The 16,536-nt window shown below is 34.8% G+C and overlaps 1 protein-coding gene across 7 annotated transcripts in view; it reads left to right on the plus strand.

Annotated features, from left to right (window-relative positions):
• slc12a7b (solute carrier family 12 member 7b) overlaps window positions 1-16,536 on the plus strand; it is a 71,933-nt gene that overhangs the window by 30,565 nt on the left and 24,832 nt on the right. For all 7 annotated transcript variants that reach the window (XM_079862741.1, XM_079862742.1, XM_079862744.1 and 4 more), the window contains 7 exons: window positions 8,839-8,933; window positions 9,736-9,867; window positions 11,972-12,118; window positions 13,533-13,587; window positions 13,789-13,919; window positions 14,992-15,233; window positions 16,077-16,288. In XM_079862741.1, coding sequence (XP_079718867.1) covers window positions 8,839-8,933; window positions 9,736-9,867; window positions 11,972-12,118; window positions 13,533-13,587; window positions 13,789-13,919; window positions 14,992-15,233; window positions 16,077-16,288 — 1,014 coding nt within the window. The remainder of the gene's footprint in view (window positions 1-8,838; window positions 8,934-9,735; window positions 9,868-11,971; window positions 12,119-13,532; window positions 13,588-13,788; window positions 13,920-14,991; window positions 15,234-16,076; window positions 16,289-16,536) is intronic.

Here is a 16,536-nt window from a genome sequence, read left to right on the forward strand (position 1 = left end):
TCTGTTCTTATAATGGACACTGTTGTATGAAATAACATCCTCATGTCCCAGTTCTGTATTTTCTGCCGGGTCAGAGGAAGTGAGTGTGTGTGATATGAAGAGCTTGTGTGTCAGACAGAAATAATGACTGTCAGACAGAAATGGAGACCTCAGTGTTGAGCTTCAGATACAGCTCGTCTTTGCCACGATTATTATCAAAGAATCACAAGCTTTAAATCTGTCTTGATCCTCCTGAAGGGGTCATATTCTACAAATATTATTTTTATAAGTCGTGGTAGTAGTGGTTATAAAAGTAATTTCCTATTATTGTTATTAATAAAAGTTACTAGTATTGTTACAATTATTATTGTTTTGTTTATAATATTAAAATGATAATATTTATAATATTAAAATATATAATATTATTGTTATTATTATTTATATTATTATATTAATAATAATAATACAATTATTATTATTATGTTAACAAAATGCACTACTATTTTTATTTTTAATACTAATAACAATATTACAATTATATAATATTGTTGTTATTATTAATATTATTGTTATTATATTAATAAAATATAGTTTTCTTTATTGTTACTATTATTATTTTGTTAATAATAATCATAATAAAAATAATTAAATTATTATTATTATTATTATTATGACCCTTTAAGAGGATTTATTTCTACAAGAATAGATGGAATTCCCTTTTGTTGTCAGTTTTGGTGATCATGATAATCTTTTATCAGAAATGTAATCAAACATGTTTTAAATCCTGGTTTGATGTGATTTATTTTTCGTTCTGATGTAGTTTTGCCAATGTCCTGCTGTAACTTCAAAGCCTGATGAAATGCAGCGGTTCACACTCATAAAGCTGAAGTCACACGGGGGGGTTGTGTGAACCTCCTCCCATCCGGGGTTCGTGTCGATTTCCTAATGCTTGCATCCTCCCTCATCTTCAGGCCAGTGTTGTGAATGACGAGTGTCTGTCATGCGTGGTCCGCCCTGCTTCAGGTCCGCTACGCTTTATAAAAAGGACAGGATTTGGTTAATCTGGTTAAGTGATTACTGCCCATTTCACATGCTGATGAAGAGTCACTCCACGACCAATTAATGTGGCAGTCGTAAAGTCAGTTCCTGCAATAAAGCAACAGTGTGGAGAGGAGTGCTGTGTGTGACTGATGAAGACTGTATTCACAGTATTACACCACCTCAACAAATAATAATAATGCAATATTACAGACTCAAATTTTCATGAAAATATTGTTTTAATTTATCTTTGATTTGGTTAACTACATTTTTTTTCCCTCTATTTTATGTATGGTACGTATTTAATTAAAATAAATTTTATTTATATATATATATATATATATATATATATATATATATATATATATATAATTTATATATATATATATATATATATATATATATATATATATATATATATATATAAATAAAATTTAATTTAATTTAATGCACATATATGCACATACTTTTTTTATATAAATATTTTTTATATAAATATGCATACATGCATATATATATTAATATCCATATATTATAACCATTTAAAAAGTTTATAAGGAAAAAATATGATAAAAATAATGAAAAACTTAAAAAACTATTATACATTTCTTAATGTTGATTTAAAAAAATATGATTGACATGCTATGCATCAACAATTTTCATTACTAAATAAATAAATATTTTAATTCACTTAATTTATTTAATATAATATATAATTAATTATTTTGTTTATTTATTTATTTATTTATTTTTTTGGGACATTTTTGTTTCTTTAGTATGATAAACAATTGTGGATATCAAGTGGCAACCCAACACAATACCAATGCGTATCATGTTTCTCGCTCTGTTGTATCAAATATGCCTTTTATTACATGAAACTGTTTAGAAACTGTTTTTCGGATGCGTCATAATGACTTAGCTGACATATAGCTTTATTGTGGTGGAATGCCATATCTCTATCTATCTATCTATCAATCTATCTATAAATCTATCTATCTATCTATCTATCTATCTCTCTCTATCTATCTATCTCTATCTCTATCTCTATCTTTCTCTGCACTGCCTCCATCAATCACTTTCCTACCTTATATCTCTTTATCCCTCTCTCTCCTCTCTCTCTCTCTCTCTCTCTCTCTCTATCTCTCTCTCTCTCTCTCTCTCTCTCTCCGCTCCTCCCCCGTGTCTGGGTGAGTGGTTTAGATCAGGGATCAAGCGCTCAGGGACTGATGTCTCTGTGTTATATTGGCGGCGTCACAGGCGCTGATCATCAGAGCACACTATAGTGTCGTCCCAGCGTCCTCAGGCTTCAGGGGACACCTCGCCCTCTCTCTCTCTCCGTCAGCATGGACCCGGGGTCCAGCTCCTGCCCGCGGGGTAAGTGCGGCTGGTGCCCGTGATGCCCGTGGATGTCGCCCATGAGGTGTAAACTACATTTAAAAAAGTTACGGGTAACTGGAATTGAGTTGTTAGTGTTCTAATGCTAATATAGAACCAGCATAGTTTGTGTAAACTGACTTTTTGAAGGTCGTGACTAGTTGTGTTGAGCTAGCGCGCGTTTTTAGTTCAGTAGAACATCTTGGGTAGATGATATTTTGTTGTTTTAATGTTGTCAACCAAGAATATACACTGGTCTTCATTTGAAGTTGATGTTCTGGACCTTCACAATCAGCTAGATTGAGATATTTGGCCATTTTAGTGTTGTCAACCAAAGTGACTTTAAAATGAGGATTACAGTGATTCGTCTTGAGGAAAAGTGCATTTTGAAGGATATGATGTGATTGGTCGTACTGAACACATCGTTTCTTTCTTTAGTAGACGTGAAATTGCTGTTCCTGAACGTCACAATCAGCTAGAATGAGATATTTGGCCATTTTAACACTGTCAACCAGATCTGACTTTAGTCTTTAAGTGACATTTGGATTTATTCTTTCAGCAGATGATTTACAAATGAGGAATATAATAAGTGATTCATCTTAAGGAGGCGAAAACACAAGGAGTGCATTTTGTAGTTGCGTTGAGCTAGTCTTACAGTGCTTTATTAGATATGAAATTGCAGTTGTGGAACTTCTCAATCAGCTAGAATGAGATCAAACGGAATATAATCTTTTCCAAACTGATATTAATTGACATTTGTGACTAGATGCATTAGTCTTACTGTAGTTCTTACTTTAGTAAACATTACAATTGCTGTACTGGAGCTTCACAGTCAGCTACAAGATATTTGTACTTTTTAATGTTGTCAACGAGAATATAACCTTTTCTAAACTAACGTCAGGTAACATTTGTGACTGTTTCATTGAGCTAGTCTTAATTTACAATGAAAATGGGAGTGAAATTTCTGTTCTGGAACTTCTCGATCATCTAGAATGAGATATTTTGCTGTTTTAATGTTGTCAACCAAACTATAACTTTTTTTAAACCAACTTCAAGTTACATTTGTGACTAGTTGCATTAATATAGTGTCAATTCTTACTTTGGTAGACGTGTAATTGTGGTTCATAAACTTCATAATCAGCTGAGATATTTTGGTGTTTTAATGCTGTCAATCAAAATATCTCCAGAACTCACTTTGAGAGACCATTTAAAGTAGTGACAAGTTGCATCAAGCTAGTTTTATTTTACTTTCTGGATCTTCTTTGGATATTAATGTTATGAATATGACCAGAATAAAACCGAATAGGTTTAATACCTTTCTGGAACTTCTCAGATAGAAGATAGGCTGGTGTTTTACGGTTGTAAATAACAAACATCTCTTCTAAACTGACTTTAAGTGACTTTTCCAAGTCTGAGATCAGTGTTGTGTACTTTCTTGAATTACATGAATGATATTTTGGCATTTAATATTGTAAAGTGTCTTTCTGAAGGCAGCGTTTGCACTTCCATCATCTGTTGTACACGTTGACGTGGGCTTATTTACTTTGCCAGACTTTGGGCCTTCTAATTGCTTGACATCCGTGTTGGATAAAGGGATTGGAGTGACTCTTTCTGCCTCCGTCTCTTGCACAGTCAGCCGGTGTAAAACATAGCTACCGTAGGCCGCTTAAAGATCAGAACCAGAGAGAGCTTAGCTGATATAAATAGAGCATGTGGCCATTTATTACCATAGAGGCTGACTGACGCCTACCTCACGTGTTAATTTCAATCTTTCTTGCTACAACTTTGTGCAAAAAGGTTGAAAAGGAAGTTCTTAGTTGTTATTCTTGCAAACTCCAACTTTTATGTTTCTGGAAAGCAAATAAAAGTCCTTTTTCTATAAGGTGTTTCTCTATATTGAGCACCTGTGCAGCGGATGTCAGGTCCACTGGTCCGTAAAGATGGGCTGATGTTCAGGTGAAGCTGTCGTCTGTTCTTTTCTTAAATACAATAATAAAAATCCCTCCGCTGTGTTCATCTCACGAGCGGTTGTTCATAGGGGGTCGAGGGTCAGCATTGGTGGGTGATTATGAGCTGTTAGTATACAGTAGGTGGTTTTTTATTTTATTTAATTTTTTATTTCTTGTTTTAATTTGTTTTATTTATTTTATTATTTTTATTTTGTGAATTTTAGTATGTTATATATATTTTTTATCTTATTTTATTTTATCCTCTTATATTCTGTGCTATTATTTATTTATTTATTTCATATTATCTTATTTTCTGTTAAAATAATACTTTCCCCTCAATATGTCTCAGATCCCCCCAGGTTTTTATTATCTTATTTTATTCATTTTATTTGGTTTCATTTATTATTTGTATTTTGTTTTATCTTATTTTTTAAATTTTTTTTTGGTTTTTATTATTTTTCCATTCTGTTTTATTTTAATATTTTATTTTATTTTCGGTTTGAATTTTGTTTTCCCTCAACTTTGTCTCTGGTCCCCTCAGTTTATTTTTCTCGGTTTAAATGTTTTTTTCTCAGCTTTTGTCTCCGGTCCCCTCGGGGTGGGTGGTTTCGACCTGTTTTATAATGCAGCAGGTGAAAATTGTGTGTCTGATCACCTAAAGTAACAGCACAGTCTCTTCACCAAGAGAGAGGAATGATTCCTCAAAACACTAACACTTTTGTTACTGACAGTAATAGTGACTTGTTTGTGTAAAGGTATGATTTCCTCTGGCCATGTCTGATGTTGGCACTTTTATTAGGGTCAATCATCATTGTTGTGATCACCAGCATCCAGTTTAGTCTCAGGCGTTAAAAAGGCTGAATTCTCTGTGAGATAATTGCTATATTTGATCTTTGACTTCCATGTCCACAATTAGAGTGTTTGTAAACACTCGGTTCGGACGCCACCACTGTCATTGCTGGAAAGGGAATCGTCTTAAGCCAAGGACGCGCAGTGTGGCGCTGCTGATTGGATGAACTTGATGATCTTGTTGGTAATTTTGGCTGGTCCCATCATAGCTCCAGTTCTGCTTTGGTTTAAGCTTTATTAATTGTTTCCTTCCTGCTTTCCATTTTGCCCACTCATTCATTCTCCATGTGTGTTTCCATCACTGGATGAAGGACTGTGACGTCAGCAGTGATATAAGCATATCTGTAATCTAGGTCATTCTAATGAAAGTGGATCATGTCTCGTGAGATTGGTCATACTGTATCAAGTGTCTGCAGTCATAGATGCCAATGTGAACGTGAACAGTAGAATATAATGATCATTTAATACCAAAACGTTTAATGTTTTGCTCATGTGTTTGAAACTTTTGTTCTCCATAGATCTCCACAATATACACTAATGTCTCTGTCAATAAAAGTGCTAAAGGCCCAAAATAAAGTTTTTTACCAAATACTATTAGCTAACATTTAGAAAGTAATCATAAAATCCTTTTAATGCATTTTCTTAATGCATAGTCCTTAAAATCTAAGCTCTGTCCAACTTTTTATTGTTAAATATCTGGTGTCGTTCTGAAATATATCAGATTATGGTTGTAAAATAGGTTGCAAAAATGCAGTTGTCATTGACTTATTGACGATAACAGCAGCTGCAGTTCTGAACACAAATAGAGTTGCTCAACGTTTCTCATTTAAAACAGGGTTACACTTCATTTTGAGACATTCTACTAACTATAAGTAACTTTGCAACTATATGTCAACTAGCAGTCATTAGAGTATTAGTAGACTGTTAGGTCTGGGTTACGTATTAGTGTTCAGGATAGTAGAATAAGTTGACATGTCGTTGAAAAAATATAGTCAGTAGAAGGTCTGTTGGGGAGCGTTAAAGTAAAGTGTTAGCAGATATTAAGCAGACAGTTTATTAATACTCTAATGAGAGCTAGTTGACATGTAGTTGCAAAGTTAGCTAGTAGAAAGTCTAAAGTGGACCACTGAAAGTGTTACCTAAAACAGTTAAAAAGATAACAAAGAGTAAACCATTTGAATCTAAATGTACAGATGGTCTGAAATGCTCTTGAAACATCCTGGTTTCTGATGATTGTGTGGTATATCAGGTGTCTCATGAGTATCTGCTGCTGTTTATTTGTTGCTTTAGCGCTTGTATCTTTTTAACAGTTACAGTTGCTTTGAAACTATACATAGTGAACAGTTCAACACCTCAACACAGACGTCTGATGCATAACTGGAAACACTTCAGGAGTTTTGAAGTCTTCATCTGATTGGTTGAATGATGTCTGGGAGACGTGTGTGTCGCATTCTTCAACAGTCCGCCTGGAAACAAAGCCGTCATGACGCCAATACCCCTCGCGGAAGAAGAAAGCAGTCGTGTTTACAACTGTGACACTGAGAGCTCACCAGGATCAACTAAATGTGACCCTGGACCATTTTGTCATCTGAAAGCTGAATAAATAAGCTTTCCATTGATGTATGGTTTGTTAGGATATGACAATATTTGGCCGAGATACAACTATTGAAAATCTGGAATCTGAGGGTGCAAAAAAATCAAAAAATTGAGAAAATCTCCTTTAAATTTATTCATTTATGTTGGTGATTGTGCTGCATTCACTCACAAAAATAAATGTTTTATATATTTACAGTAAGAAATTTACAAAATATCTTCATGGAACATGATCTTTACTTAATATCCTAATGATTTTTGGCATAAAAGAAAAATCAATAATTTTGACCCATGCAATGTATAGTTGGCTATTGCCACAGAGATACCCGTGCGACTCGAGACTGGTGACGTGATCCAGGGTCACATATGGTGGATATTCAAAAGTATGTAAAGTTCACAGCTCCATTGCTGCAGTAAACTTGCAAAACGTTCTTGAATGAATCATTTATTAGATGTACACCGGTCTGTTAGTGCAGGGAGATTGACTTTATATTTTCACACCCTTAAACATGACGAGAAACAAAACAAACTGTGATTGGTTGCGTTACATGTCAGTCAAACGTCCTCTTGGGCGACCCTTGGCCAGTGAAAGCTGTGATAGAGTCGAGACCTTCTGCCATCAGTCTGAAGCTGTTTTGTACTGTAGAACTGTCAAATGTGTAGTTTGAATGCACTTAAAGATGCTTTGAATTAAAGCATCCATGTATTCAGGTGTGTTCAGTGCGAGCTGTGAATTTAGCATCACTTTGAGAACTTCAGACGCATAAATCTGCATTCCAAACAATCTGGACTAGTTTCAGACCAGTTTGCAAATGCACTATTGTTTCAAGCTGTATAAGAAAGTCCACATCCATATTCGAGCATCTTGTGGTTTTATTGCATAATCATACACAGATTTTGATGGATCGTCAAGCTTGGTCACATTTGTAGTTTCTGGCAGGCTTACAAAAGCTTCTTTTTTTTTTTCAAGTTTACCATTAAACATACTCTTGGACTTTGTTGTTTACAAAGTTAAACAGTTCAAACATTTAACTTATCTTGTACCACTGCAATGTAATTTAAACAAAAAAAAAAAACAATTTTGATGTTGTAAACGAGGTAGGAAAAACAAGAAAATACTATGAAAAAGGTTCTATATAGAACCCAACTCAATTTTAAAGAACTCTTTATGCCAAAAAGGTTTTATTTAAGGTGGAATGCCTTAAATGATTGCATAGGCTTTCATGTTAATGGGTTGTTGACATTTTTTCCTAGTGATTAAGTATGTTTATGAGCTGTTTAATTAATTAATTTGATTAAAATAGAAATATCCATAAAAATATCCAATGATGGGAAAGTCTATTAAGGTCTATATGTATATATATATATCTATATCTATCTATCTATCTATATCTATCTATCTATCTATCTATCTATATATATATATATATATATATATATACCTTTTCTTCTTAATCTGTCATGTATAATTCAATGTGTTGCTCACAGTTTCTTTGTTATTATTTGTAAAATTTACTAGAGATTTCAGAGTGTAAATTGTTTAGTTCAAGCTAAGAAACTCTTGGAACAGAGTCTGTCTAAATCTGCACTGAAATGATAGGTCTGAGGATATGAATAAAGCGATGTAATCTGAAAATAAGTCCAGCCCAGTCCAGATGTTTATGTAAAATCACTGCAATTTAACATCTATATATAACCACAAACCCAGGCGGATCAGCGGGCGAGCGACGTCCACCTCCACGTAATTGCATGTTTTAAGCGATACGTTTCAGGCTTTATAAGTGCTTCATGACGGGACGCCATATGCCGTCCTCTGCTCTGAACATCAGTGTGACCGGTGAACCGTAGAGCCACACGGGAGGACATCGATCGCCATCATGCTCTAATTATAGGAAAATCATTATGTCTGACCTACAGCAATGGATAGGAAGTCAAGTCCAGTTTTTCCTAATCTACCCCAAAGATAACACACCATAAACACCTCTCAGTTCTGTAAGCACACAGTGTTTTAGTAATCATGTGTTTTCTCTCTGTTCTGTCTATCTTTCTAATACAGGTGATGGAACCCCAAGGGAAAGCAGCCCGTTCATCCATAACACAGATGATTATAAGGGAACGCTATATGATGGGAAAAACATGGCACTTTTTGAGGTACTATCTTTAAACTTCAGTGGTGAAGTTTTTAAATGTTTATATTTCAATATGATTGAACATTGCTGCATGTCCTTTGATTAACAGTAAAATAAAATAAAAAATTTCAGGGCCATGATTTTTATTTTTTGTATTTATTTATTCATTTATTTGCACAATTTTGCACATTTATCCTCACATTTTCATCAGTTATCAATCTAAACATTTTGCTTTTGTGCTTTTAAATTTTCATTATTCTTAAAGCTGATTCTGATTAGTTTCTCTAATGATTAATACTAATTAAAGTACTAAAATACTGATTGATTTTTACTTACTAAAAAACTAATTAAATAATATTTTAATATTACAATAAATACTGCAACGATGTGGATTTTTTTTTTGCCTTACTTAAATAAATAATGAACGTAAATAATATAATTCCAAAAACATTAATATCCAAAAATCTGGCATACCCTTATTTTGAATTTGACCCAGATATGTTCTTGATAATATATATATTATTGTTTTCAGTCAGAACAAACTTTGTGTTTATTCTCAAGCCTATATTTGACATCAAGCCTGTTTTCCACATTCTCGTTTCATGTTTATGATCACAAATAAAGTCATTCATGGGTCATGATGTTTATTTTTGTATATTTTTATGATTTCGGACTGACAAAGCTGTTATTATGTCCTTTTGATTCTGGTCTCTGCATTTATTTTTACCGTCCGAGACAGTGTAGAGGTTTGAAATGAGTCGTTTGTGTTTGCCGGTTTGGAATACGGTGGTTTTCCATCAAACATGTGACCTTTACACTTTCAGGAGGAGATGGACAGCAATCCCATGGTGTCTTCACTGCTCAGCAAACTGGCCAACTACACAAACCTCACGCAGGGCGTCAGAGAGCACGAGGAGGCCGACGAGGACGAAGGTGCCAAGAAGAAAAAAGTCAAGGTAACATTCTTTATCAAATACCCAAAACATCATAAAGACAAGTATTTGGACCATTTCCTTTAAAGTTGGCGTTAGTGAAAAGACTCTGTAGACATGAATGAAAGCAGCAGAGCTTTCAGGATGTTTGAAGTTTGTGTCTGTGTTCTGCAATCTAAAACAAATCAGACACACATTCTCTACATTCTTCCAGCCTTTGTTGAGAATTCGACAGGAAATTAATACAGGTCAGATTGTTTGGAAAGTCTGATTACAGAAGCAAGTCGGAAATGACCTGAAGTTCTCTTAGTCCTGGTGTTCCACGCTCTTATAAAGAGTAATAAAGGTTCTTTATTGGCATCGATGGTTCTGTGAAGAACCTTTAACATCCACAGAACCTTTCCATTGCACAAAAGGTTCTTTATAGTGGATTTTTTAAATGTTCTTCACACTGAGAAGGAAATGTTCACTGAAAGGTTCTTTGTGGAACCAAAAATGGTTCTTATACGCCACACTAAAAAAAACTGTGTAGGATTTACTTTAATAAAACTATTTTCACTCAGAAATTGCTAGTAAATTTCACAAATAATAAGATGGGATTACATGGGAAATAATTACAAGGAATGACATGTAACAAATTTAATTTAATGTGAAATTTTGAAGTAGAAAGACTGAAATTTTCTGAAAACTGACTGAAAAAAGAAAACTGAAAAAGACTGAAAAATCTTTTTTACAGAGCACAGCAAAAAAATAACTTTTGAATTCTTTATTTTTATGACCAGTCAGGAAAGGCAATACATTTTAGTCTGAATAGACGCCATAATTTATTTAACTCCAGAAAACATGGGTTGAATTGCCCTGACAATACAGACCATTCTGTCTTCTGTCTCCCTCGGCCTCATTTTTATTCACTTGAAAAAAATACGATGACATCTATGGTTAGTCTTTAGCCGTATGCATAGATTTATTAACACATGCACAAATGCAACTATTTTCTTTGTTTTCCATTTCAAGCCCAGAGGGCATCATCATATTGAGTTCTCGTGGTTATTTCTTGCGAGTAAGTAAAAATGTTTAAGCAATGGCCAGGCAATACCCACAAAACCACAGTCCCCAGCCAGTCTCCTCGTCTCTGGGCATCTGTGATTGGTGAAGCGGGGCGAAGGCGACGCGCTCTTATTAGTCCTGAGACGACTGGCTTCAGATGCTCGGACTGCGTGAAACTGCTCAAGTCTTCTTGTGAAGAAGCGAAATTTTGGAGGAAACATCTAGGAACCTCTTGGGTTTTTATTTGATTCTATAGTTAATAACTAAAGTTCATCCATATCGTGTAATTGACTCCAGCGGGAACAGTGTCGAGAGCGTTCATCTCACTCCGGTATGCATTTATTAGTATATGCATTTGATATTTTTTTGGTCGTGCAAAATCTGGCTATGATTTCTTTTGTATCAAGATTGAAGCACATCATAAGCTTGGTTTGGGAGGAAACACTGAATCTCAGGACTGGGTCATTTATGATTTGAATGGATAACATAACATGGATTATGCCTCTTTTACGGCTAAAAGCTTCCATCGAAACATTAAATGTACATTTAGATGCACAGCACTTATGGATGAGATCTAGATCTGGTTTGCATTGCATATTGCGGGTGATTTTTCCCTTGTTTTAGTTTGCCGCAGAATTGAATGTGATTTTTGTTAAAAACAGGTTTTTAAAGCACTTTAGGTTCAGAAGAGAAATATCTTTTTATCAAGAACCATTTTTTTTTTGCTGAATAGGGTTCTTGAGTTCCTATATGGTCATTTGGAGATTAAAAATATAGTTTTTGATGTTTTTTTAAAGGCTTCACATCAGTATTTTGATTTCTGGGTCTAAAAAGCATCAGTATACAGGTTTATTATTGTTAACTAATGATAAAAATACATGTTCGTCACTTGAAATAATAATACTTTCTTTATTTCAGCTAGTTGCCAATGCAACATTTCTCATTTTCATTTAGTTTCCGGGTTTTTATATTTCCAACTGTACGTCCCTACAATAATTTTTTGCTGAATTAATGCATGCATGCACAATCATTTATTATACATTTTCTCATGCTGTCTTTTCCGTGTTGTCTCTCTGTCCAGAGTCCACAGATGGGGACGTTTATCGGCGTCTACCTGCCCTGCCTGCAGAATATCCTGGGAGTGATTCTCTTCCTGCGAATGACATGGATCGTGGGAACAGCGGGAATCTTGGAGTCCTTTATCATTGTGTCCATGTGCTGCTCGTGTGTAAGTCCAACCGTGTGAACTGGAGACAGTGACTGAGGAAGCATTACATTAGCTTTTAATTATTTAAAAGTAAGACACAATTATCATCTTAAGTTCCCAAGATAGTGTGTTCCAGATAAGACATTTGAGTTAGGATGCTGTGCAATCATAATATTTTACAAAGTCATAAGTGAACCAGTTGTTTTTCAAGCGTGGTCCATTTAAATACTAGAATCACATATATATATGTGTGTGTGTGTGGATCAGTTCAGTCCGTTGATCCTGCAAGTTAAGTTTAGCCTCCTTCCTCTTTCGTCTGAACTCAGACGTGTGTAATATCCTGTGCTCAGAAGTCTTTAACACAGACGCTTATTTATAAACCACATCAGACAAAGAGATCAAGCATCTAATTCACCTCAACCTTTACTTACTAGTGTCATTATACGTTTCCGGTGATTGTGTCACGGTCGAGTTTCAAACACTTCGCTCTTTCATCATAGCGCTCTTACAGGAACCATCAAGATCTCAGCGTTGCTTATTAGAGATAAATGGCAGATAGAGAGGCGTTTCCATGCGCGATTGAATCACATATTTACTTCCTCACTTAGGAAAGTTAAATCAATATCAAACCAGTGCAACACACCGTTTTTCTTCCTTTATGTCTTCCTAAATTTTCGAGTGAAACAGGGATGAAAAGTGCAAGACTGGACTTGAGAGCATCAATCAGGAATTGATTGGATGGATGGTGAAAAGTTGTTCTATATGACAAATGTTGAAAAAGCCAGAAAGGAAAGACGTGGAGCAAGTTATTACATAGATGAATGATAACAATGTGCACAAACAAGGGCAATTTTTAGTTTGCACATTTCAAAAAACTTTCACAAAACAAAAAACTATACATTATATATTAAAAAATAATATATGTTTGTTTTACAGTTTATATTTAAATATGACAACCATTCCCTCATATCTTAATATAAACTGAACATATTGAAATGCATACTGGATATGAATCTGAGTATAATCAGAAATGGCATTAAAGTGTATGTTGATAAAAATGGCAGCTCTTTGTGTCTGTATTTGGCTAGTAAAGATCACTCAATCTTCTTCATTCAAACCGCTTTATTTCAAACACTAAGCCCTGCTGGAGGTTCATGGATGTTAATTGGCTTTAGTCCAGTAGCTTTCCAGAGTACAGAGCGAGAGACGCAGGGATTTAGTGGACGTTCAGCTCAAGGACACTCCAACGGTAGGGTTGCCGGATTGCATAACGCCTAGATGCAGATGACCTTTAACAGAACTAAATGTTCCTGGAAAAAGAAAAGGAGAACGTCATTACTGTACTGTACATTGCTATCTTTATTGATTGAGTTTCATCAAACATATTTACTTTCTTAATACATCTGAACTAATAATTGTATTTTTTTTTTTTCAGACAATGTTGACAGCCATATCAATGAGTGCCATTGCTACAAACGGTGTTGTTCCAGGTATTACATTTTGTATTTGTATTTTCATTTTAAACAGGAAATGACATCATGGTCAATGTTAAACCTCGAACACCCAAGCTGCATGGTTGATTATGGTGTTTTTTGTAACTGTGCCAATGGTTTCCTGGTTGAACTGACCCTTTTTTAACATCGAGGGCTTGTTGTCCGGTGTCACATTTACTGTAATGATGTTTTTCCCAGCTGGAGGCTCCTACTACATGATCTCTCGGTCTCTGGGCCCTGAGTTTGGAGGTGCTGTGGGACTGTGTTTCTATCTGGGCACCACGTTCGCCGGGGCCATGTACATCCTCGGTACCATCGAGATCTTCCTGGTGAGTGTTGTGTGTCCAGTTAAAGTCTACAGTCAGATTAGGTCCAGAAAATCCAAAGAGCGGAGATTTTAGAAACAGGTAATCAGCCACTGTGACGTAAGGATCATCTAAGAATAACTGTAGACTTTAAATTGAGGAATTATGTCATGTTTATTGTGTGATTTATTGAATATTTATGACATATTTGCAATGATTTTACTGCTTATATAAAATACGGCAACATTGTGTTTGGTAATTTTTTGTCATTAGACTAGATTTGTGAGTATAAAAGTGTTTATTTTACAAAAAATAAAGTTATAGTTAAAATATTGCATATTTATAATATAGAAACTTGTTTGAATTTCAATATTTAATATAAAAATAAGAATAAAATGCTTAAATTAAATAAATAATAAAATTAGACGCAAATAAATAATAAATACTTCTTACAGTACATTACTATAGAACATTCTACTATAGAAAAAATGTAGTAATGTAACACTGCAATATAAAAACTAAATATGTTTCAAATAGTTTGCGAATATTTAGAATATACATGTCATTTTTTCACAGTATGAATTGGGTCTTTAACCATGAACAAATGTTCTTCCAATAACATTAATAGAATGTTTTTTCAAAGTTATCTGGTCTTTAGTAATGTTCTCAAAACATTCATAAATCATTCATGTAATGTTGCATTTGCCTAACAGTTTTTAAATGTTGTTTTAGAGCGTTCAGAGAACTGTAACGTTCCCATAATGTTTGTGAAAGGATAAAATGCAATGTTATCTTAATGTCCACATAGCCAAGAAACATTTTTAAAAATATTTATATAACTGGATGTTTTGAATGTAACTTAATGGAAACATTAGCAAAACGTTTTTAGAACATGAAAATATATACATGTCTTTAAAGTTTTAGGATGGGGGTCCGTGTTCATCTAAAAGATTGAAATCCCTGCTCTAACGCACGCTCCCAGATGGCATAGGGCTGGTGACATTTACCAATCCCATTCCCGTTTTCCCCCATTATTTCCTCTTTATTTTCTTCTATAAAATAAAATGAACATCATCTTTCATGTGTTGTGCCACAGACCTACATCGTGCCGAGCGCTGCCATCTTCAAGGCGGAGGAGAAGGAGCTGGAGGCCGAGGCCATGCTGAATAACATGCGTGTGTACGGCACGTGTTGTCTAACACTCATGGCTGTGGTGGTGTTCGTCGGCGTGAAGTACGTCAACAAGCTCGCACTGGTTTTCCTGGCCTGTGTGGTGCTGTCCATCCTGTCCATCTACGCTGGCGTCTTCAAAACCATCTTTGAACCTCCGGTGTTTCCGTAAGTCAGATGTTAAAGTTCATGAAGGTTCAACAGCGATCACTTATTCAGGAGCCTTAACCCAAACCAACCAGCTCATTATACACACTCAAAAAAACATTTTTGCTGCTTTATGGGTTTACTTAATTAAAGTGAGTTAAAGCAACACATTTCTTGAACATTCTGTTACAATTTAATTTTGTTCAATTTGTATACATTTGTAAAAGGGAGCAGAAACTATTTTTTTGTGTTTGTGACTATATGAATAACCATCTGGACGTGGATTTCTAGTTCCCAGCATGCTTTGCATGGAAATGCATCAGAATTAAGTGTATTTGTTTAGTGTATTACTTGTGTTTATTATTTTTTTTTAGCAAAGGGACAGTTTAGAATTGTTTATCTCCATAATATCCAGTGATATTTTCATGTGGCTATCGTGCATAAATTATTTATATAAGTATACAAGACATGATTCTAATAAGCTTTGAATAAATTTTTATTTATTAAAAATGTAAAAAGCATTATTTTATTTTATTTTATTGAAACACTTTTATTTCAGTGCACTTTGATTTTAATAAAAAGAGAATTTTTACTTCCGAAACTCAACTATTTCCCTCTATTGCTTCAAAATGCTGAAGCCTCATTGTACTGTATGTTTTACAGCATTGCCTATTTGGACTAAACAGAGTCTGTTTATAGATTTTATCAGCATTGGGCAGCTCGTTTTGTTGAACCACAAACATCCGCGGCAGTGTTTGCTTCACAGGCTTTCTCAATCACCACAACCCTCCTGACAATAAACTCTGATTTAAATCTGCAACTCGTCTTTTGAATTCTTTCTAAACGCTCTTTTGTCCTCTCCAGGGTTTGTTTGTTGGGCAACCGCACTCTGCAGAACCACGGCTTTGACAAGTGCATGAAGACAGATATAATAGACAACGTGACCGTGACCACGAAGCTTTGGGCGCTCTTCTGTAGCGGGTCGGAGCTCAACGCCAGCTGCAATGAATACTTCAGCCTCAATAACGTCACCGAGATCCAGGGCATTCCCGGCCTCACCAGCGGAGCCATTTCAGGTGACGGCACACCTTCTGCTTCACTATTGCTAGAACATTGATGATGAGTTTGAGTAAAGGAAGTCAGAATGGTCCTTCTATACAATCTTGTACAAGTTAGTACATGTTCCTGATCTTGTTGTGCAAGATTAATCAGTTATTCCTAGAAAAGTTTTGGTCATTGCAATCTTGAATATCCACTCTGAAATAAGTCACATTATGGAAGTCGCATGTGCCGTTTTGTGTTCATTTTAACCTCAGCTTGCTTT

The sequence above is a fragment of the Squalius cephalus genome (assembly GCF_949319135.1).
Source record: "Squalius cephalus genome assembly, chromosome: 25".
Lineage (NCBI taxonomy): Eukaryota > Metazoa > Chordata > Actinopteri > Cypriniformes > Leuciscidae > Squalius > Squalius cephalus.